This window comes from Chiloscyllium plagiosum, chromosome 4 (genome assembly GCF_004010195.1).
Source record: "Chiloscyllium plagiosum isolate BGI_BamShark_2017 chromosome 4, ASM401019v2, whole genome shotgun sequence".
In the NCBI taxonomy this organism is placed as follows: Eukaryota; Metazoa; Chordata; class Chondrichthyes; order Orectolobiformes; family Hemiscylliidae; genus Chiloscyllium; species Chiloscyllium plagiosum.
Genome location: NC_057713.1, coordinates 32,822,235 through 32,845,243, shown reverse-complemented (window position 1 = coordinate 32,845,243; position 23,009 = coordinate 32,822,235). Strand labels below are relative to the sequence as shown.

Here is a 23,009-nt window from a genome sequence, read left to right as displayed (position 1 = left end):
CTCTAATTGAACATAGTAAGGATGCTATATTTGTTTGGAAGTATTTAAGGTACTAAATAGTCTTGGCAAGGTGGATGTGGAAAGGATGTTTCCTTTTATGTAGTTAGAGTGATGCAGCATGGAAACTGGTTCATTTGCCCACTGCGTCTATGTCAACGAACAAACATTAAATTATACTAACATTATTTACCCGCATTTGATTCAAAGCCTATGTCCTTGCATTTAAGTTCCTGTCTAACTTTTTCAATGTTGCAAGACTACCTGTCTCCATCATCCTCTCAGACAGTGCATTCCAGATCTTATCCTCTGGCTACATCTAAATTAGTTACTTCTCACTTGACTCTGACTCACTCATTTTAAACAGTTCTGCCATGGGGAAAGATTCTCTCAATCTACGCCTTTCATAAATTTTGTATACCTTAACCACACCCTCCTTTGTTCCAGGAAAAAACAAACCCAGCCTATCCAGTCTCTCATCATAACAAGCTTTTCAGGCAACATTCTGGTGAAACTCCTCTGCACCCTCTCCAGTGTAATCAGGTGCTTCTGATTATGGAGGGACCAAAACTGCACACAATATTCCATCTGCAGCTTAACCAATGTTTTATAGAACTCCAGCAAAGCTTCCTTGCAAGGATCCGGTGTGCCTTCTTTGCCAATCTATCTATTCGGACTGACACCTTTAGGGAACTACAGAACTGTACATCAAATCCCTTTGTTCCTCAGCACGCCCTAAGGCATACCATTCATTTTATATATCCTTCCCTTATTACACCTCCCAAAATGCATTACCTTACTCTTATCAGGATTAAATTCCCATTGCCATTGTTAAGACGGAGTCCAGCACTGTTTTAAAGAAAAAACTTATAATGCCCTTTTTAAGATAGAAATGAGGACAGCGAATTCTTTTAAGGTGGAGGTAGACAGTTTTATTAGGCAGGAAAAATATCGAGGGTTATCAGGAGTAGTTGGAAATGTGGAATTCAAAACACAATAAATCAGCCATTATCTAATGGACAGAGGAGGCTTGAGGGGCTGAATGACCTATTTCTGCTAGAAATTTGTAATTTTACATGTTTGTATTCTTTGGACCATGAGGTTTCAGTGGTACTGAAAATGCTCACTAGGTGGCACCTATGGTCCATTGGACAGATTAGTGAAAGAGCACTAAAATCATTGAAATGAATATAATTTAGAGAAACTGTCATCATTAACTCTATCGTTCTATCCTGGCTCTAATTAACCACAATTCTCTCTAATTTTCACAGAACATTTTTTTTCAATAATTTATTAATTCAATTTGTTTCAATATTACTACTGAATCTGCTTTCACCATTATTTCAGGTCACTAAAACTCAACTTCCCCTTTCACTTGTTCAAGCCAATTACATTTCTATCTTTCCTCAGTTCTGATGAAGGGTCATCATAAAACAATGACTTTACTTGGCACAGATACTGTCTGACCAATTGAGTATTTCTAGAATTTTGTTTTTATTTCAAACTACCATGATCTGCAGTATTTAACCTTTCATAAGATGCAGTTAAAGTCACCTTACACACAATATAAATTTCAGCACTTCAAAATATCAAATAGCCCCTGACTTAAACAATGATTATAGACTGCTTAGAAATGCTATTATGCTGAATTTAGTATGTTAATAAGCTTCATGAATAACAGGAATTAAACGCATAATTAGGCTGAACTCTAAACAGCTTCTTCCAACACCATTCTGATCTAGCCTGGTTTATAGCCATCTCTTTGGTTCTAAAGACTGCTCTTTGGCAAATTCTGGGAAGACAGGGCTTTCTGCTGAGAGCAAATTGTTGCTTTTTGAGGACTTGGAAACAGAAATAACTATAAAATTCTCTGAAGTACACATAAGTGTGTGATTGGTTATCACACAAAAATGACAATTTCCAATTCATCTGTGGCTTTTTATAAAAAGTTGCAATAGTCAAGTTACAAACTACGCAATAATTTGCAACCATCAAAAACGTCCAGATCTGCAATGGGATCTCTCATACTAACAATGAATTTGTCCAACAATTTAAAGTGAAAAATCACTAAATCATCTCGAAGAATTGCATAAAATTATACAAAGTTTTATACAGACAAAAGGGGGCTACATTAAAATTGACCAAACATGCAGTCAGAGTGTTTATGGAAGCTTTAATAATGGAAGAAATGCAGGAGAGGCAAGAAGGTTCAAGGAGAAAATCCAAAACAGTGAAGGCACAGCTACCAATTAGGAGATAGAGGGGTTGCACAAGTGGCTGTTTAGGGATGTAACTTACAACAAGGATTTGTAGTGAAGGGTGAAGTAAATAACTAGTTCTGGATGTAGGTTTGCTCGCTGAGCTGGAAGGTTCATTTTCAGATGTTTCGTCAACATATTAGGGAACATCTTCAGTGAGCATCCGGATGAAGCACTGCTGATGATTCCTGTTTTCTATTTACAGAAGAACCTCGATTATCTGAATATCAATTATCCGTAAACCGGATTATCCGAAGTTGATCTCAAGGTCCTGATAGAAATGTTACATCAAAGACCTGTTTCAACTCTGATCATGTCTTTTGTTTACAGATACAATGATTAAAAACAAACTCGGCTCACAAGTAATGCTGCCGAGAAATGTCCTAGACAGTCCAGGCACCGTCTCCAAATAACTGACCTCCTGCCCTTCCTTGCTATCCCAACACTTTCCCTGGTGCTCTACACAGGGGTGTATCCTAAACCCCTTTCCTCTTCCCCAAATAATCTTTCCAACATTGTCCTGTAGGTGAAACCTGTCAAACATTTGCAGTAAAAAAGTTGCACGTGCGGGCTCTATTTGGAGACGTACCCCACAAAGGCAGTAGCAGTCTTACGGTTGGTGTCCAGTCCAGCTGTAAGGGGTCGAATGCTGGGTGGAGGTGGACTGGACAAATGGGGGTGGGGGGGGGGGTGGGCAATGTTGGATGGGTTTGGGGCAGGAGAGCAGGGGGCAGTGTTGGACAGGGTGAGGGCAGGGTCTTGCGCACACACTGTGCTTTTGCCTACTTTCCTGAATGGGAGCAGACTTCACAGAAACCCCCCCGGAGGAAAATCAATTAACCAAATAATCAATTATCTGAACGAAAGACTGCCTGCCCATCTCATTCGGATAATCAAGGTTCCTCTATGTGTTTGGGTTTCCTTGGTTTAGTGATGTCATTTCCTGTTCTTTTTTCCCAGGGAGTGGTAAATGGGGTCCAAGTAAATGCGTTTGCTGATAGAGTTCCGGTTGGAATGCCATGCTTCTAGGAATTCTCGTGTGTCTCTGTTTGACTTGTCTTAGGATGGATGTGTTGTCCCAGTCGAAGTGGTGTCCTTCCTCATCTGTATGTCAGGACATTAGTGAGAGGTTCATTTTGTTTTGTGGCTAGTTGATGTTCATGTATCCTGGTGGCTAGTTTTCTGCCTGTTTGTCACAGTTCTTATACAGTATTTTGTAAATGACATTAGTTTTGCTTGTCGTCTGTATAGGCTCATTAGCTGCTGTTTTACTGTGTTGGTGGATTTGTGGGCTACCATGATGCCAAGGGGTCTGAGTAGTCTGGCAGTCATTTCGGAGATGTCTTTGATATAGGGGAGAGTGGTTAGGGTTTCTGGATGCATTTTGTCTGTTTGGGTTTGTTGCTGAGAAATCGGCAAACTGTGTTCATTGGGTACCCATTCTTTTTGAATGCAGAGTATAGGTGATTTGCCTCTGCTCTGCGCAGTTCCTCTGTGCTGCATGCAGTGTGTGGTGGCTCGTTGAAATAATGTTCTCATGCAGCTTTGTTTGTGGACGTTGGGATGACTGCTTCTGTAGTTCACTATTTGGTCCGTTTGTATTGTTTTCCTGTGGATGCTGGTTTGAAATTCCACATTGGCTGATCACTCTACTGTGATATCTAGGAATGGCAGTTTGTTGTTTACAAAATACTGTGCAAGAACTGTAACAAACTAGCTTGGACAAACAGGCAGAAAACTAGCCACTAGGATACATGAAATGGCTCTCTCCCACAGTATCTTTACATACAGGTAAGGACAGACACCACTTCGACTGGGACAACACATCCATCCTAGGACAAGCCAAACAAAGACACATGAGAATTCCTAGAAGCATGGCATTCCAACCAGAACTCTATCAGCAAACACATTGACTTGGACCCCATTTACCACCCCCTAGAAAAAGAACAGGAAATGACACCACCACCCCAAGGAAAACTAAACATATAATAGAAAGCTCTTTGGTGACCTTTAAGCGGCAATTGGATAGGTACATGGATGGGCGCTTAAGCTAGGATAAATGTTCGGCACAACATCGTGGGCCGAAGGGCCTGTTCTGTGCTGTACTGTTCTATGTTCTAAAGCAGGAAACATCAGCAGTGCTTTGTCTGGAGGCTCACTGAAGATGTTACCTAGGTTCTTCTGCAGCTGCACAGGACCCTGGTGAGACCACACCTGGAGTACTGTGTGCAGTTCTGGTCTCCAAATCAGAGGAAAGACATTCTGGCTATTGAGGGAGTGCAGTGTAGGTTCACGAGGTCAATTCATGGAATGGCGGGGCTACCTTATGCTGAAAGATTGGAACGACTGGGCTTGTATACCCTTGAGTTTAGAAGACTGAGAGGGGATCTGATGGAGACATAAGATTACTAAAGGATTGGACACACTGCAGGTAGGAAACATGTTTCCGCTGATGGTGAGTGCCGAACCAGAGGACACAGCTTAAAAATACGGGGTAGACCATTTAGGACAGAGATGAGGAGAAACTTCTTCACCCAGAAAGTGGTGGCTGTGTGGAATGCTCTGCCCCAGAGGGCAGTGGAGGCCCAGGCTCTGGATTCATTTAAGAAAGAGTTGGATAGAGCTCTCAAAGATAGTGGAATCATGGGTTATGGAGATAAGGCAGGAACAGGATACTGATTAAGGATGATCAGCCATGATCATATTGAGTGGTGGTACAGGCTCGAAGGCAGAATGGCCTACTCCTGCACCTGTTGTCTATTGTATGGTGATGAAACGTCTGAAAGTGAACCTTCCAGCTCAGCGAGCAAACCTACATCCAGAACCTCAACCTGAGTTACAAACCTTCTCAAAACTCGCAAATAACTCTCGTCAATGTCTACCGGAGGAAACTGCACTTCATCTGGCACTTGGTCAATCAACAGCAGCATGGGGGTCAGAGATCACGGTGAAACAGAATTCATTAATATCATGGCCCACTTGTACTATGACTATTTTTATATGTATCACCAAGATCATAGAATCCCTACAGTGTGGAAACAGGCCCTTCGACCCAAGTCCACTCCGACCTTCCAAAGAGTAACCCATTCAGACCCATTCCCCTACCCTATTATCCTATGTTTACACCTGACCTACACATCCCTGAACACCATGGGCAATTAGATCCTAGTTGACTTTATCAGTAACGATTTAGACTGGCATGCCACAATCATGGCTGGTTATGTAAGGGTGCAGCCTAATGAAAGCAGGCCCACCAAGTTAACAGAACAGACATTGTAGATAAATGGAGTAATTGGCCATAAAAGAGAAGTGTGGAAAAAAATTTGATGAAAGTCAAGAGACATCCTCCACTGCGGTCACAGTTAGAAGATATAATGTGTGACTTCACATAGGGCTGTTTATATCATAGCAGGGATGGGAACATGATTGGAAATATTCAAGCGTGGCATTGCAAGATAATCTTGGATCTGTACAGTGACAATATTCAAAATGGAGAGAACGGAAAGTTATAAATTGGGACATTAAAAAAGCTAATGATATGTTCTTGTAAGAGAGTAATAAAAATTTTGAATTAGAAAATCAATACAAGAGAACATGATTCGATGACCAATAAATGTTGTGATTGTGCTACTAGACTAGTGATCCAGGAGAGTTTAATTTCCACAATACCGGGGAGTTTAAATAATTATAAATAATCTGGTCTACAACACTAGTTTGAATAATGATGGTCATGAAAATACCATAGCGTTGTGAAACAAAAACAATTTGAATGCCCCATGGGGAGGAAATCTGTCATCTTTAACTGGTCAGGTCTAAACATGACTCGTGACCCACAGTAATGTGGTGGATTTTGAAATGGTCGGTCAAGTCATGCAGCTGTATTTCAGGCACCAATCACCACCACCTTGAGTTTAGTTACAGGTGATCAATAAATGGTGATTGAACTGAAGAAAAAAATGGCATAAAAGAATAATTTCCAATGGCAGCTAGCATGAAAGCCACAAAGGAAGGGTAGGCAGGGAAGTACTTTAATGAGAATTTGGTCAACAAAGCAATAAGACAGGCTCATGAATAAGATCAGTTAGAAGGCAAATAACGAGAGACAGGAGAGAAACTAGAGAAAAATAATTCAAGTTCAGAACCAGGCTGGTGTAGAATCTTGGGAGGGATGTGTGGCAATCAGCACAGAAAACTAAAAGTTGGGTCTCAACCTTTGCGATAAAATTCCAGTTACTGTACTCATTAGTTGGAGAATACCAGGGAAGGCAGCTTATGATGGTTACCCCATTCAGCATAGAAGTACAAATATTTAACTTTCTTCTTCTGCATAGATTGTTGAATCGAGTGCTGGCTAGAGACCAAATCCACCATTTAGCCAGTGTTCATTCTCTGAACCCTTCCTTCTCCACCATTAGCAGCACTGGCTACTGGTTTTGCAGCTCATTGCTTCTTAATCCCAATCAGAAATCTATGCCACATATTTGAGAAATAGTCCTTGATAATCAGCAACAAGGACCTGGAACTTGGAGGTGGTCTGTGGGATTCTTTATTCATACCCAGTACTGCCACATCCCAACCCCCAAATTACCTCACTATCATCTAATGACTCAGCTGCATGCTGAAGAATTTTCTAATACTAATTATGCATTAGTACTTTGAACAAACAGAAAATTATGCTGTGTTTAAGCAGGGTTCAGGAAGTGTGGGTCTTTGCAACAGACGGGGAAGGTGGAGGGGATATTCGCTGGAAATGTGTTGCTGGAAAAGCGCAGCAGGTCAGGCAGCATCCAGGGAACAGGAGAATCGACGTTTCGGGCATAAGCCCTTCTTCAGGAGGGGATATTCGGCTCATTATTGTGACCATTCTTGATTTCAGAATCCTAGGCTGAATCTGGACTGCATTCCATTGCTTGTTACCTTCAAAATACAGTACTAAAAATTCCTGTGTGGATGCATTGGGGTGATATGGCTTGAAAAATATCTTGCCTCTAACTTCTTTCACCAAACAAGTGAATTTAAAAGAACAAGCAAGCTGCAAGAGTGTACCAGGCAATGATGAACCATTCTATATGATGTCATCTATCTGGAGAAAGTGAGGACTGCAGATCAGAGTCGAGAGTGTGGTGCTGAAAAAGCACAGCAGGACAGGCAGCATCCAAGGAGCCAGAGAATCGACGCTTCAGGCATAAGCCCTTCACAAGAAATGTACCTCATCATGAATATTGGTTCTTCATCTTTGCTTCTCAATTTTAAAAAAAATAGTGAGGCTCTAAAAGTTTACAGCTTGGTAATTTTGGTTATTTTACAACAGTTCTGGTATTTATTTTATAGGGTAACTCTATTCAGCACAAAAATCATCACGGACGTTCCAGGACAGTACTGAGGAGTTACTACATTATTGGAGTTGCTATTTTTTGGATGAGATGTTAAAACTGAGGGAACTACAGACCTGCTAGTCTTATATCAGTAGCAGAAAAATACTAGAATCTATAAATGGTGGGATAAATTGACAGCTGGTTGATTATGATCTGATCAGGCACAGTCAGCAGAAACTTGAGAATGGGAACTCATGTTTAGCTAACTTGGAATTTTTGAAGATGTTACTAACAAAATTGATAATGAGGGGGGGATAGATGTAGTGCACTTAGATTTTCAAAAGGTCCTCTCAGGAGGCTGGTTAAAAAAATAAAAACACATGGGATAGGTGGTGATGTACTGGCATGGATTAATGATGGCTGACAGACAGAAACCACTCATTCTTGTATTGACAATTATGACTAGTAGTGCACTGCAAGCATCAGCATTTGGGGTACTAGTTGTTCACAGCATATACCAATAATTTGGAGTTGGAGATCAAAGCTAGCACTGATAAATTTGCAGATGATATAAAGCTAATTGAAAATGTCTTACATGGAAGGTATATAAAGCAGCACTGGCAGGATTTGGACAGGCTTAGAGAATAGGCAAGAATATGGTAGATGGAAAATAACATGGAAAATTGAGTGTCATCCACTTTGATAAGAAATACTGTGTTGCCCAACTGCTAAGATATCTGAAAATATAGACATACAAAGGGGACCTAGATTTTCTTGTTGATAAATCACTGAAGGCTAACATGCAGGCACAAAGGTAAAAAGTGAGGATTGCAGATGCTGGAGACCAGAGTTGAAAAACGTGGTGCTGGAAAACACAGCAGACCAGGCAGCATCCGAGGAGCAGGAGAATTGACATTTCGGGTATAAGCCCTTCTTCAGGACATGCAGGCACAGCAAACTTTAGGAAGCCAAATAGCCTTTATTGCAAGAGGATTTCAGTACAGGAGAAGACAGCCATGCTTCAGTTGTGTAAGAGCTTGGTTAGGTAGACAGGATGGTGAAGATGGTATTTGACACCCTTGCTTTCATTGGTCAGTGCATTGAGGATAGGAGTTGGATATGTTGCAGCTGTACAGGATATTTAGGGCACTTTCTTCAGTTCAGGTCTCCCTGCTATAGCAACGTTCGCGTGAAACTTGAAAGGGTTCAGAAAAGATTTACAAAGGTGTTGCTAAAATTGAAGGATTTGAGCTATAGGGAGAGGCTGAATATACCATGGTTATTTTTTCCTGGAGCATCGGAGGCTGAGGGGGTGACCTTATAGAGGTTTATAAAATCATAAGGGGTATGGATAAAGGTGAATAGTCAAGGTCTTTCCCTCAGGGTATAGGAGTCCAAAACTAGGAGGACACAGGTTTAAAGAGAGGGGGGAAAGATTTAAAAGGGACAAAAGAGGCAACTTTTCATGCAGAGAGTGGTGAGTGTATGGAATGCACTGCCAGAGGACGTGGAGGAGGCTGATACAATTACAACATTTAAAAGACATCTGGATGGATACATGAAGAGGAAGGATTTAAGAGGGATATGGGCCAAATGCTGTTAAATGGGGCTAGATAAATTTAGGATATCTAGTCAGTATTGATGAGTTGGACTGAAGAGTTTGTTTCCATGCAGTCCAACTCTGCAACTCTATGATTCTGTAATTGCACCTGGAGTAATGTGCACAGTTTTGGTCTCATTAAAGGTAAGATATTATTGTCAAAAAGGGAAAGCAACAAAAGTTCAGCAGACTAGTTCCAGGATGGCAAAACTGTCCTCTGGAGAGACATTGGGAAAATTGGGTCTATATTCAGGAGCACTCTGAAGATGAGAGTGATCTAACGGAAAGTTACATGACACTTAAAAGGGACACATAGGGTAGATGCAGACAAGATGTTTTGTCTAATTGCAGAATTTAAAAATAAGGGGGTTGCCAACTGGGTCTGATGAAGAGAAATTATTTTTACTCAAAACATTGTGAACCTTTGAAATCTCTACGACAGAAGGCTGCAGAAGTTCAGCCTTTGAATATGGTTACTAGACTTCAGATTACCAGTGTAAACAAGGTTATGGGGATAGAGTGGCATTGAACCATGTAGTCCAATCAATCACGATCACTGATCAGTGGCCAGGCTTGACTGGTTGAATGTCCTAGTCCGGTTCCTACGACACTCCATCTGCTTGCTTGGCATATAAAATGGCACCATCTACAAGTTCCCCTCCAAGCTACTGACCATCTAGACTTTGAAAGAGTGGCAATCTATTTCCATGTCACTGGGTCAAAAATCCTGGAAAACCAACCTTAATGACCTTGTTGGTCTACCTATACAGCAAATCGACTGGTAAGGTTCAAGCAAACAGTTGTGCACTCCCTACTAGAGGGTAACTACAGATGAGCTACAGCTGTGCAAGCATTTAGTGAAGCCCACATCATGTGAATGAATAAAAAAAGCTACTGATCTGCAATGGAAATATCCCTAGCATCCTAGCCAATACTTATTTCTCAATTAACAAGAGGAAATTATCTAGTCATTCTCACAGCTATTTAGGGAGTTTGCTGTGTGTATATTGGCTACTGCATTTCTTGGATGACAACAGTGACTACACCCCAGAAAGTACTGTATTGGCTATGAAGCACTTTGAGACACCTAGTAGTTGTACATGTGCAAGACATCTCCTCCCTGTGTCCTAGTCATTGCTCTCATGCTATTGTCAGAACAATACTACCTGAATGCTCTATTACGACACATAACAAACACAGCCACTAAACCATTAACAACAAATGCTAGAGGTCACAGCAGGTCAAACAGCATCCATGGGGAGAGCAAGCTAATGTTGAGTCCAGATGACGCTTCAGAGCTGAAGTTTGAACAATTAGCTATCACTGTTACTGCATTGATAAATGGGCCCCTCATATACAGTTTCTCTTCTTTCTAAAGTGCTGAGTAGAACACTGGATGTCGTTTGACCTGTGATCTCTAGCATTTGTCGTTAATTGTTCAGTGCATATGTTTATCAACCGTTCTCAGGTAGTGGCTATGAACATCAACCATTCTCTGGTTCTTTGTTTCAATATTCCAGTAACATGGAATCACTACCTTGGGGAAAAAAAGATCAATTTGGAGGAAAAATGCCATTGTCTAACTTGGAACATCTAGTAAAAAAAAAATGTAAGGATGTCTCATCAATTCATCACTGCTAGATCCACTGCCACTTACTTTTTTTGCTCCATTTCACATATTGATTATTGCAAGGAGCAGACTACATTCTTTTCTTCATAATTACTTTCAATCCAAGCTTTTCATCTTCTCTTACAATTTAATTTGTTCTTTTACAACTTCCCTCTTGTATACTTTCATTAGATCACCGCAATGTTGTCCTGACAAAAGAAAGTGCCAAAATGTCTATAATATGTCCCTATAAAGCAACTATCAGACCACTTCCAAACCACTTCTCTGACTGGCTCAATTAGCACAGGTGACCAAAGACGGCAGTAGTCAAGGCACAGTCTCGTGGAAGAACTATGAAGCTTGAGCTTAATATCTCCCACGTTCCACACTGATATAGCAACATTGTGCATTTATGTTTGCAATGTTCATGTAAACTCTTAACATTTGATCCAGGTTTCAAACTTTACTACGCTAAATGAAATCAACACAACTTTAAATGGAGGTTTTACAACATTGAAAGAAATTGCTGAGATGAATGATTATGCACCTCAGTATAATGGACTGCTCATATGCTTTCACAGCAGCAACTACTCGGTCATCTACTTACTGAGAAGAGAAATCAGAACTGAGAAAACACAGTATTATTTAATCTGGAGGAAGGTTGCATATGAACGCTTAGAACAGAGTATACTTGAAAAACTTAATCACTTTTTTGTAAACTAGACAATGAGTATGTCACCTTCACTGCCACCCCCCCACCTCCCCCAAGAATTTTTTCTCAAAAAGATCTGTAATTACATCTCTACTAATACACTTAACTAGCACATCTTGAAAAAAGTCAACTACTTTTCAAATAATTCCTTTTAAATAATAAACATTAATAGATACTAAAAATGTAATTTAAATGATTTTCTCAGCCAAACCTGTGAACTGCAATTCACGAAGTTTACTTTTACAGAACATTTCCCAACCCTCTATCACCTGCCACAAAGAAAGACAAAAGCAGTAACGTTGTGAGGATACCATCATTTCCAAGTTCCTTTCAAAGTGACATATTATCAGTGATTAGGTTTTTCTGATATCCTCCCAACACCATTATGAGAACATTACAACACAAAAGGTGGCATCAGATCCAAACGCTCGTTACCATGTTTTCAGCTAGTGATGCAAAATAAACACACTTGTGCCAAAATTATCCACATCCTAATAACACGTTAAGAAAAATACTTTAACTCACATCTGGACCCTGTGTAGACTCTTTCACCCGGGGAGACTGTTGAGAAAGTGGAGAAAAAAAATGATGAACACACAAACATGATAATCAATTCAGCATCAAGATAATTACAACACCTGATGTATAACAAAAAAGCTAATTGTATTAGATAAAATAAGTAGTGTTAAAGTTACATCTTAAAATGACTGAACTCAGTCTTATATACAAAAAATCCACAATGCTTCTATATTACATGCCATTCACTTCCAGCATTTTATGTTCTTTGAGATTCTAAAAACAGTTATTAACAGATTTTTTTCCTCTAAGATGCAGGGAGAACAGCAGTAGGAAAAGCATTCTTTAGTTTCATTTCCCAGCTTGTACTCATTGATTGCTGCATTACATTTCATCCTTCCAACATGGAGACCTTTGAAGCATTTTAGCAAGAATGCCATCCTACCCCTCTTACAAAAGTAACTTAAAACCTCTCAGCAAGTAGGGAGGGGAAGAGAAGTTTTAGAGTCAGGAGGAGTGAGGAGTGAGGCAGACTCAGCCAGTTAAAGCAGCAAGGGAGGCTTTGGGTTTGAATTTTGAGAAATAAAAGTGGCTTCAACATAGGGGAAGACAGGATGTCTACTGTGAAACACGCAGCCTGCTCTTTCAGCATCGATGCATCTCACTGAACTTAAAAGTTGATTGATATCTTCAAAGCCAAGCAAGGCTGTGGGCTCCTCAGACAGCAGGTGGGGCAGCAATGTATGCGCATTTGTCTATTTGCATAACAGAGCTCGTCTTGGCTCTTTCGGACTTTGGGCTAAGGACCGCATGTTGTGTGGTAATCAGTATGTTAAAAACAAACCCAAGTACAGGACTTCCACCCCTCAGTTCTCAGTTTGCAATCTAGAAAACATAAATCAGGATCCTCATGAACAGTCTCAGCAACAGATCTATGATATCACGCTGATATCATAGTCCACGAACTCTAGCACCATGACACGGACTTTGTTGCTCTAAAACAGACAATGTGTGCAGAAAGTCAGCTCAAAGAACAAGGTAGTAGATATTCCTTCTCTGGAAAGGTAAATCAGAAGAGGAACACCAACTCTACGGATTTGATTTCATTCTAAAAAGTAGACTTGTTGACCGTCTGTTATTCCACAAGGAATTCATCGAATGCCTGAGTCATGGACTCCCAGTAAACCTAGTGACACTAAGTGAACGGGAACCGCAATGTCCATTGTGTCCAAATTACCCTCAAATCCACCATAAATAGCACAGTTTCTCCACCAGGAAATATCATGAGAATGCCGAGGAGATCCAGGAGCTACTAAATTGCAAACACAATGTATTTCTAAATTGGAACACGACGAAAACTCAAAGACAGCAGGTCCACAGGCAAATGAAGGTCAAGGTCCAACAAAAAGAAACCCTGCGAGTTAAAGAACAGACAGAAGAAAGAGCATAGGAAATCCAGCAGTTCGACAACCATGGTATGTATAGCTTCTTCAGTGCAGTCAAGACCAAGTACTGCCCAAGTCCTCCACGATATTCCTCAACACCGGCACCTCGTAATGATGCATACTCACTTCCTTACTGTACACTCATGGTTGTGTGGCCAAATATCACCTGAACTCCATCTACAAGTTCACTGATGACATCACCGTTGTAGAGTGGATATCCAACAATGAATACAGGAAAGAGGTAGAGTGCTTGGTTGTGTGGTGTAAAGACAACAAACTCTCCCTCAATATCAGCAAAACTAAAGAGTGATCATCAATTTCGGGAAGCAAGGAGGGCACGCCCCTATCTCCACCAATGAAGCGGAGGCGGAGAATTAGGTTCCTAACAATGTGAACCACTCATGCTTTGCACAGCAACTGCTCTGTCCAGGATCGTAAGAAACTCCAGAATTGTAAATGCAGCCCAGCCCATCACTTGAGTCAACCTTCCATCCATTGACTCCATTTTCACTTCTCACTGCCTTGGAAAGGCAGCCAAAGATCCCTCTCATTCTGATTTTTTTTTCCCATCAGGCAGAAGGTACAAAAGCTTAAACACAAATACCAAGCGGGTTCAAGCACAGCTTCTTCCCCTCTAAAACAGCCCTCTCAAATGTAAAATCTAATGCTGATCTTTATTTTCATGCATCTTCTTGGCAGCTGTAACTTTGCACTCCTTGTTCTGTTCAATCATTCTATGATCTTTGTAGGTTATGATCTGCCTGTATTGCAAGCAAAACGTTTCACTATAATTAGGTACACATGAAATAAATCAAATCAAATAAATTAAATCAAACCAAGAAGGGCTTTTGCCCGAAACGTCGATTTTGCTGCTCCTTGGATGCTGCCTGAACTGCTGTGCTCTTCCAGCACCACTAATCCACATATCTTATAGAGCCAAGACAAGACTGAACTCAACAGACACAGTTATGACTTGTAATAAGAATCAAGTGAAAATAGTCTCCAATATAAGTTCTCTCAGCCACATTCCACAGCACTGCTCCAGTCTTCAGGAGGTTGAAAAGGTCATCCAACAGCTAGGAACCAAATGACCACCAAAGCAGACGGAATCCCCACAAAATACTACAGAGTAGCACCCTTGGGCAAAAAAAATGTAATCTCATCTGTAATCAGAGAGTTTTCCAGAATTTACAGCAGCTCTAAGGCAATATTGACCTTTGTGTCCTTGCTCACAAGGAGCTGAGGAACTGAGACAGACCAAAATTACATTAAGTTGGTCCATAGTAAACAGCAGATAAACTGTTATTGGAAAAATTTACAAAGGATTTTGCAATCAGACACCAGGTATTGAATGACATCAAATGGTAATCTGCAGATAAGAACTGTGGCACAGGGTTTAAAACTGTAGACAGAAAGAATGGAAAAAAAAACCGGGTGGAATTAAAATAATGGCAGTTTCCTAATCCGCTCATAACACCGTAGCCTAACACAGTCTGGTTCCAGTGAACACAAAAACCAATTCAAAACAAACGGGGATTTGTTGATGAATGTCCTTCAGCCTAAATAACTGCATTAGTATGGAATGGAAACCATTAATACCTTCACTTTGAGAAAAGCCGATGATTTTTTTCCCTTAAATTGTATGCAACACCATGCTGGCCATCACGTTTGTACAAGGTTTTTAAAACAGTGACAAGGTAGTCATCAGGAAGTAGTTAGGACAACTTCTGGAGACAATATGTTGCAGATCCTACTTAGGGATCAGGCTATTTTAAAGTATAAAGTATAAAGTGTAATAAAGCAAGGTTAGCAAATGATACCAAAGCAAATATCCAAAGGAATAGTGACCATAATATAGTAGAACTTAGCATTCTGTTTGAGAGTTTAAGAACAACTGAGCAATATCAATAGATGCTAGTCCAACAAGAGATACCCACATTCCGTGAATGAATTTTTAAAAAGTCCGAGAGGATTAGAAAATTGCTTATGTAACACCTTTACTCAAAAATAAAGAATATAGGCCAATTAGCTTAATCATCTGTAATTGAGATATAGAGTCTGTTATAAAGGATGTAGTAGCAGAACATTTATAAATAGAGTGTCAGATTCCTGTCCCGCTCTGGGTATCATCAAACTAGTCACCACACAAAGCCTCTTTCAGCAGGACCTCCTTTACAATCCTCTTCATGGAGGAAAATTCAGCCTTACAGATTTATTAGAATTCTGTCGTCGTAACAAATACGATTGATAAGGAGAACCAGAAGATTAACATATTTGAATTTCCCAAAGGCATGTGATGAGGTACCACCTGTATGGCTGCTTATGATGTTGGGGGTGGTATATTGGCATGACTAGAGCATTATGCAATGAATAGAATGTAGGGATAGGGGATAAAGGGAGCATTTTCAGGATGGGATAGGGGATAAAGGGAGCATTTTCAGGATGGCAACCTATAACTAACTAGTAGAGGACTTCAGGATTGATGCTGGGGTCGTAATGTTACAACATTATTAATGAATTTGGATAATGGAAGTAGATGTAGTATTGCCAAGTTTTGGATGACATGGAAATAGGTGGGAAGGCAAATAGGATGACACAATAGGTTTACACGGAGATATAGACATGAGTGGACAAAATTTAACTTATGGAATACAACATGTGAAAATTTGAGGATGTGCACTTTGGCAGGTGGACTAGGAGATAGGAATATTAATTAAAATGGGGAAAAACTGCAGAAACCTTAAGTACACAAATTTTAAGACATTTTAATGCCTAAATCTCTCAGCTAGCAAACAAGTTCAGTTGGTAATAGGGACTGTTTGTCTGTATTTCAAAGAATATGAAATATAAAAATAGGTAGGTTTTGCTAAAGCTGTTTAAGGCATTAGTCACACCATACCATAAATGTGTTGAAAAGGTTGGTCCTCTTATCTAAGGAAAGATATATTGGTATTGGACGAAGTCCAGAAGATGTGTTGTTCTTGCATTTGGAATGATTTTCTTAATAGGGAAAGATTCAGTAGGTTGGATAAGTACTGAATGGAATTTAGGAGAATGAGATTAGACCTTATTGAACCAAACAAGATCCTTAGAAAGCTTGACAGATTAGATATAGTGAAGGTGTTTCCCTTTGTGGGAGAATCTAGGGTCAATGAGCATAACCACAGAGTAAGGTGTCATCCATTTAAGACAGAGGTGAGGAAGTGGATCGAGAGAATTCTTTAGTGTAGCAGCATGCTTAGGCTCGGTCATTAAGCATTTTCAAGTCTGAGATAGACAGATTTGTAATTAGGAAGTGAATCAATAGTTATGGGAATAGGGTGGGAAAATGGAGTTGAGAATTATCAGATCAGCTATGATCTCAATGGATAGTGGAGTAGACTTGCTGGACCGAATAGTCTATTTCTGCTCCTACATCTGAGGATATTATGGCTTTATGAAGGCAATATTTGGCTAAGTTTGTAAATCTCATTTGCAATAATGTAGAAAATTAATTTGATTAAAATAGTCAGTCACAATGAAACGTACAGCTGTGTTGTGTGTCCACTAAACAGAAAATATGACAACCAGCTGACATAAACTAGGTCCTAACGTTAAATATGAAAGTGAGTTTGTTGTGAATTTTTCAGTGTTTATACACTACAAAAAGATTTGAAAACAATAGTTTTACACATGGAGATCATAAGTGCAGATAAACCACACTACAAAATTCAGATCCCCATAGCACCAGATAACTAAGGATGGAATCTGTCAGACAATATGCATGATGGAGAAAAGTAAAATCAAACTGAAGAGTCATACCAGATTTGAAATATGAACTATTTCTGTCTCTACAGATTCTGCTAGAAGTGCTGATTCTTGCCGGCATTCCTTGTGCTTAATTTAATATCCAAATGTTCTTTGTTGTAAACATTAAGAATGCAGTCAGTGCGCATACTGGTCTGCTACATCACTAACCTGGGACTAGCTTATAGTGATTAGATCAGCTAACTGATAGAATTTTTACCTAAATTTTGCAGCTTGCATTTCACAAAGTTGCATATTTTGCTGGAAGCAGAGACGCATCGCATTTTTATAATGGAAGGGTATGATTACACAGTCTGCTGTTAATTCAAACCAACAGGTGCTCATATCACAAGAAAAAAAAAATCATTTCAGTGCTTGGGTGCAACTTTGTCTTCAGGATAAAGTCTGAGACTCAAACACCTTCAGCTGCTTCACAAATTGCCATCCTTCTCAACTAAGATCAGAAGTGAGAATTTTGCTCAGAACTGCATAATTCTCAACACCATTCACAACTTTGCAGGTAATGAAGCAGTTCATGGCCATAGTGTACTGCATCCAAGCTTGGGCTGATTAATGGCAAGCAACACTAACTCACAAGTGCCAGACCATGACCACTTGTTCAACAAGTCAGAATCAAACAAGTGCACCCATCCACTTCAGAAAGTCACTGGCATTGCCATAGCTGAATTCCCTTTAGGAGCTACCATTGATCTGACACTGAATAAGATCAGCCATACTGTAGCCAGAAGAGCCAGTCACAGGCTAGGAATTCTGGAAAATGTAACTCACATTTTGACTCCTCAGTGACATGGATGGGTGCAGCTTGCAATACAAGAGATTTATATAAATTTCATCATTAATTTTAGAGTTTCGATTGCAATGACAAAAATCCTAGGTCTCTGAAAGGGTTGAACAATTAGCTAGTGGGGATTTCTCTAGTCACGGCAATTTCTTTGAAAATAAGAAAGGAAATTGAATGTGATACCAGCGTGTAATTGGATTTTGTTTTTATTGGGAAAGATTTTACAAGCAAATGAAATAAAGTGCAATATATTTCAGTTTAAAAGTTCTGAGGTTGTTTTTTTCCTTTCGATTTGTGGAAATACTCATAACTTGGAAGAAATGTTGGGTTTCAGTTTAGTAGGTTTGTAGAAGACTTGGCTGAAGCTGGATATGTAAAACAACTCTTCCAGAGATGGGGAGATAATTTAGAACTGTTAAGAAACAGGTTACCTCAGCTTAATTTTAAAGTTCCAGACCAAAAGGATTTGGTTAAAACCTTGAAAAGGCTATTTGAAGCTGAGAACGTCTGAGCTTAATTGCAGAAAGGCTAAAGAGCCAATCAGATTTTTTTTAAAGACGGGAGAATTAAAACCAGAGCTATGGCAAACTAGACAGAATAGAGATGTTTGAGATGTTATAATCGAATGCTGATGAGACAAAGAAATTGTAATTGTGTTTCAAATTTTTTAAACTTGCTTTATATGAAAATGGTTTGATTTAACTTTTCTCATTTGTTTTGTGCAACATACTTTTAACAACACCAAACCTGCAGCAATAAGTGTTTGTATTTAAGTGATCAACTTGTCAAAACCAAATAAAAATCAAAATATGATCCTTCAAACCAAGTTTCAGTCTGGGATCTGGCCTGCTCAGTACTGATATCAGCTGGGATCATTTCAAGCTCCCAAAGCACTTAAGACGTTTGACACCATCCAAAACAAAGCAGTCTGCTTGATCGATTCCCCAACTATCATACATTCACTGCCTTCATCACAGATGCACAGTAGCATAGTTTGTACTTCCTCTACAAGGTACATCACGTTGACTCACCATGGCTTCGATAGCTCTTTCAAACCCATTACCTCAGAGATGGTAGATTAAAAAAAAGGCAGTTGCGTGGGATCACCACCACCACCACCACCTGCGTGCATCCCACCAATCCAGTCACAATCCTGACCAGGAACTCTACCACTATTCCTTCAATGATACATGGCCAAATTCCTGAAACTCACTTCCAACTGACTGTAGGTGTATCTATACCAAATGGATTGCAGATTTTAAAGGTAGCAGCCCACTGCCACCTTCTCAAGAACAGTTAGAGATAGAGAGCAAATGCAGGCCCACAGTGACATCCACATCTTGTGACTAGAAAAATATATTTTTTTAAAGTCCCGAGGAGCAAGGGAATGCACAGATGGTGACTCTTAAAACAATAATTTTCTCTACAGAAATAGGTTTTAGACAATACTGGATTGACATCCATCTATACACAAAACAGGACATTCTCATCTGTTGAGTTATGTATTGGGATTCCCATAGGCAAGACCACCTTTATTGACTGACTATGTAAGTCACTCCGCATGATAAACAATAAAGACCAAATACTCATCATCTGTTGGCTGATCACACCCTACTGGTTCAGTGCCTTTTATGCTAATTTTAAAATGTCTACTCTTGTTAGAAAAAACAAATCCAAAAATCATGGATCAACTTTTAGAAGATCAATTTTCACACAGCTATAAACAAGAGGAAAATTGGGTCAAAAGGAAAGTACATGGACAGATAGGAGAAATTAGTCCCACACCTCAAAGCATAATGTTAGAGTCCCAGAGTTATATAGCACAGAATCAGACCCTTCAGTCCAACTTGTCCATGCCTGACAAGAGATCTTAAAAACTGATCTGGTCCCATTTGCCAGCATATGGCCCATATCCCTCTAAACCATTGCTATTCATCTATCCATCCAGACACTTTTTGTATATTATAACTGGCAGTTCGTTCCAGTCACACCACATTTCCCCTCAGGTGCCTTTTAAACAGTTCCCCTTAAACCTATGCCCTCCAGTTTTGGACTCCACTACTGTGGAGAAAAGGCCTTAGCTATTCACCCTATCCATACCCCTGATGATTTTATAAACTTCTAATCCTGGCAACATCCTTGTAAATCTTTTCTGAACTCTTAACACCATCTTTCCTATTGTGGCCTAACCAATGTCTATACAGCTGCAGCATGATATCCCAATTACTATACTCAATGGACTGATCAATGAAGACAAGTGTATCGAACGCCTTCTTCACCACCCTGTTTTGCTGCAACTCCACTTTCAAAGAACTGTGCACCTGTATCCCTCGGTTCCTTCATTCAGCAACATTCCCCCAGACCCTACCATTAAGTGTACAGGGCCTGCTCTGATTTTCCTTACCAAAATGAAACACCTCTCATTTAGCTGAATTAAACTGCATCTGTCACTCCTCAGCCCATTGGCCTATCTGATCAAGGTCCCTCTGCACTGAAGTAACCTTCTTTACTGTCTATTGCATGGCAGAGAGGAGATACTGAATGTGTCAAAGTTGGAGGAATACCAGCATATGGAAAATTGTAGGACCAGACAAGGTTACACAGCATGGCCAATCTTAAAGATGAGAATTTTATACCAGGTCAGCAAAGACTGAAATGAATCGTAGGAGATGGCTATAGTTAGGAATGGGGCAGCAGAAGTTGAATGACCTCAAGGACATTAAAACTTGGAATGTCAGCTAGAGTGCATTGGAATAAAGGATGGAAGTAGGAAAATATATGAGCATTTCAGCAAAAAGGAGAAAGGTGATCTTGCAGAACAGGAAGTCGATAGTCTTTGTAATGGACAGTAGTGGCGCCGAGAGCTCAGTTCAGGCTAAAACAAGATGCAAAGTTGCAATCAGTCAGTTTGTTCAGCTTGACACAATGACCAAGTGACAGTGAAACTAGGGGTGAGGAAATGCAGTTTGTGATAGACAAGACAAACATTAACTTTAGTTTTCTCAATATTTAATTATAAGAAATAGTTGCTCATCCATTATTAGATATCTGATAGTCTGATGTAGAAAGAAGGTTTGAAAGTTGGTAGTGAAGTTGGATGTGGTCAGCTTACATCAAGAACAAATGTTATGGTGACTTGAGAGGAGGGTGGATGGCAAAACTTGGGGGCCTCATGAGACAACTGTGTAAACTCCAATGTTTTGATTAGCTTTACAACAAATATTGAGACAGCAAGCAAGAGATAATGAATGAGTAGCAAAATAAACATTTGGAACATTTTTGTTTCTGATTTGCCTGGTCTTCACCTTTGGCAGTAATGATTGGTGAAGCAGAAATAATTCTAATAGAAAAAAAGACATTTGCACAAAAAAAAAGCAGGAAATTACTTATAATTCTCTTTCATGTAATTTATACCAGTTCAAGAGGTTCTGAGAGATTTTCTTTCTTTCTCAGCCCACACTTGTTTGGATGAATTGCATACTGGAATCATTTATATTGCTGATTTTCCTTGGCTTAAAGACCTACCCGCAACTGAGAGACTGCAGCCTTTCCCTCTTCACTCTCTTCATCCAATTCATCATCGCTCCATTCCCAGCCGCCATCTTCTGTCTTGTGTAATCGACCACTAGAACCTGGAACCCTTCTCACCTGATCAGCATAAACAAAAGGACAACAATTCAGGAATCTCCTTCTTAATTAAAGACTTTGATCTTTGATTCCTTCACTTTTAATATCGAGGAGGGATATATACTTCATCTCAAAATTATACACAAAAAACACAAACCATTTATATGAAGGAATGAACCCCCGGTCTAGAACTATGCTACTGTACAGATGTTGCTAAATAACCTTCAATACCGCAGAGAACTGTCAAACAAGTATTCTCACTGTAGCCAGAGGAACAGCAGTCATGTGGATCTGAAGCAGAAGATGGAGATCAAAGCTGAGAACTAAATATTTAGGCATGTGACTTTTCAAACGTTGATGGGATAGATTTGTTAGCACAAGATAGAACAAAATACTAAGAAAATGATCTTGAAAGGAAGATACAGAATCCATATTGGTTGAGGTAAGAAATAAGGGAAGTCAACATTGATGAAAATAGACTGTAGGCTCCTATCACTAACCATATCGTAGGGTAGAAAATAAATCATGAGATAATGAGTATATGTAAAACAAATTAGTACATTAAATCACAGATGACTTCAAATTTCATGTAAATTGAAAATAAAGTTGACAGTGGTAACCATGAGGAAGAATTCATAGAATGTCTTAGGAAACTATCCTGCATATGACATGTTGCAGATCCAACCAGGATTAAGCTATTTTGGACTTGGTCATGTGTAAAGATGCAGGTTTTGTAAATGATGTCAAAATAAAAGACCGCTAAAAACAGTGACCAAAAATGGTAGAATTTAGCATTCAGTTTTAAGGGAAGAAACTTGGGGCAGAAGCACCTGTACGAAACTTAAGAATAATTAATAGGATTGAGTGCAGTGGATTAAGAAAGGAGTTCAGCAGAAAAGATGATTGATGGCAGATATTTATGAAAGAAGTGGAGTATAAAATTGGAGATCTTGCAAAAGCATAAAATATACTGGTCAGACTACATGCGGAATACTGTTTAATTTTTTTCCTTTATCAAAAGGGAATATATTGGCATTGGGGATAGTCCAGAGAAATTTTAATAAGTCAATTCCAGGTCTGCAGAGATTTTCTTATGAGGAGAGGATCAGTTTGGCAAGGGCTTAGCAGTGTAAAAGAATAACGGAAGACTTTTTGAAATTACAAGATTCTTAGGGGACTTGACAGGGTAAATGCAGAGGGGTTGCTTAGTCTTGTGGGAGAATTTCGCACTAGAAAGTATAATCACAGAGTAAAAGGTCATCCATTTAAGACAGAAGTGAGGAGGAATTTCTTCTCACACAGTAGTCATTCTGTGGAATTCTTTACCACAGAAGGCTGTACA

At 39.6% G+C, this 23,009-nt stretch overlaps 1 protein-coding gene across 2 annotated transcripts in view; it reads right to left on the bottom strand.

Annotated features, from left to right (window-relative positions):
• Window positions 1-23,009, bottom strand: part of oxsr1b (oxidative stress responsive kinase 1b) — a 177,609-nt gene that overhangs the window by 18,487 nt on the left and 136,113 nt on the right. For both annotated transcript variants that reach the window (XM_043687910.1, XM_043687911.1), the window contains exons 11-12: window positions 21,566-21,688; window positions 12,017-12,052 (exon numbers count right to left, since the gene is read on the bottom strand). In XM_043687910.1, coding sequence (XP_043543845.1) covers window positions 12,017-12,052; window positions 21,566-21,688 — 159 coding nt within the window. The remainder of the gene's footprint in view (window positions 1-12,016; window positions 12,053-21,565; window positions 21,689-23,009) is intronic.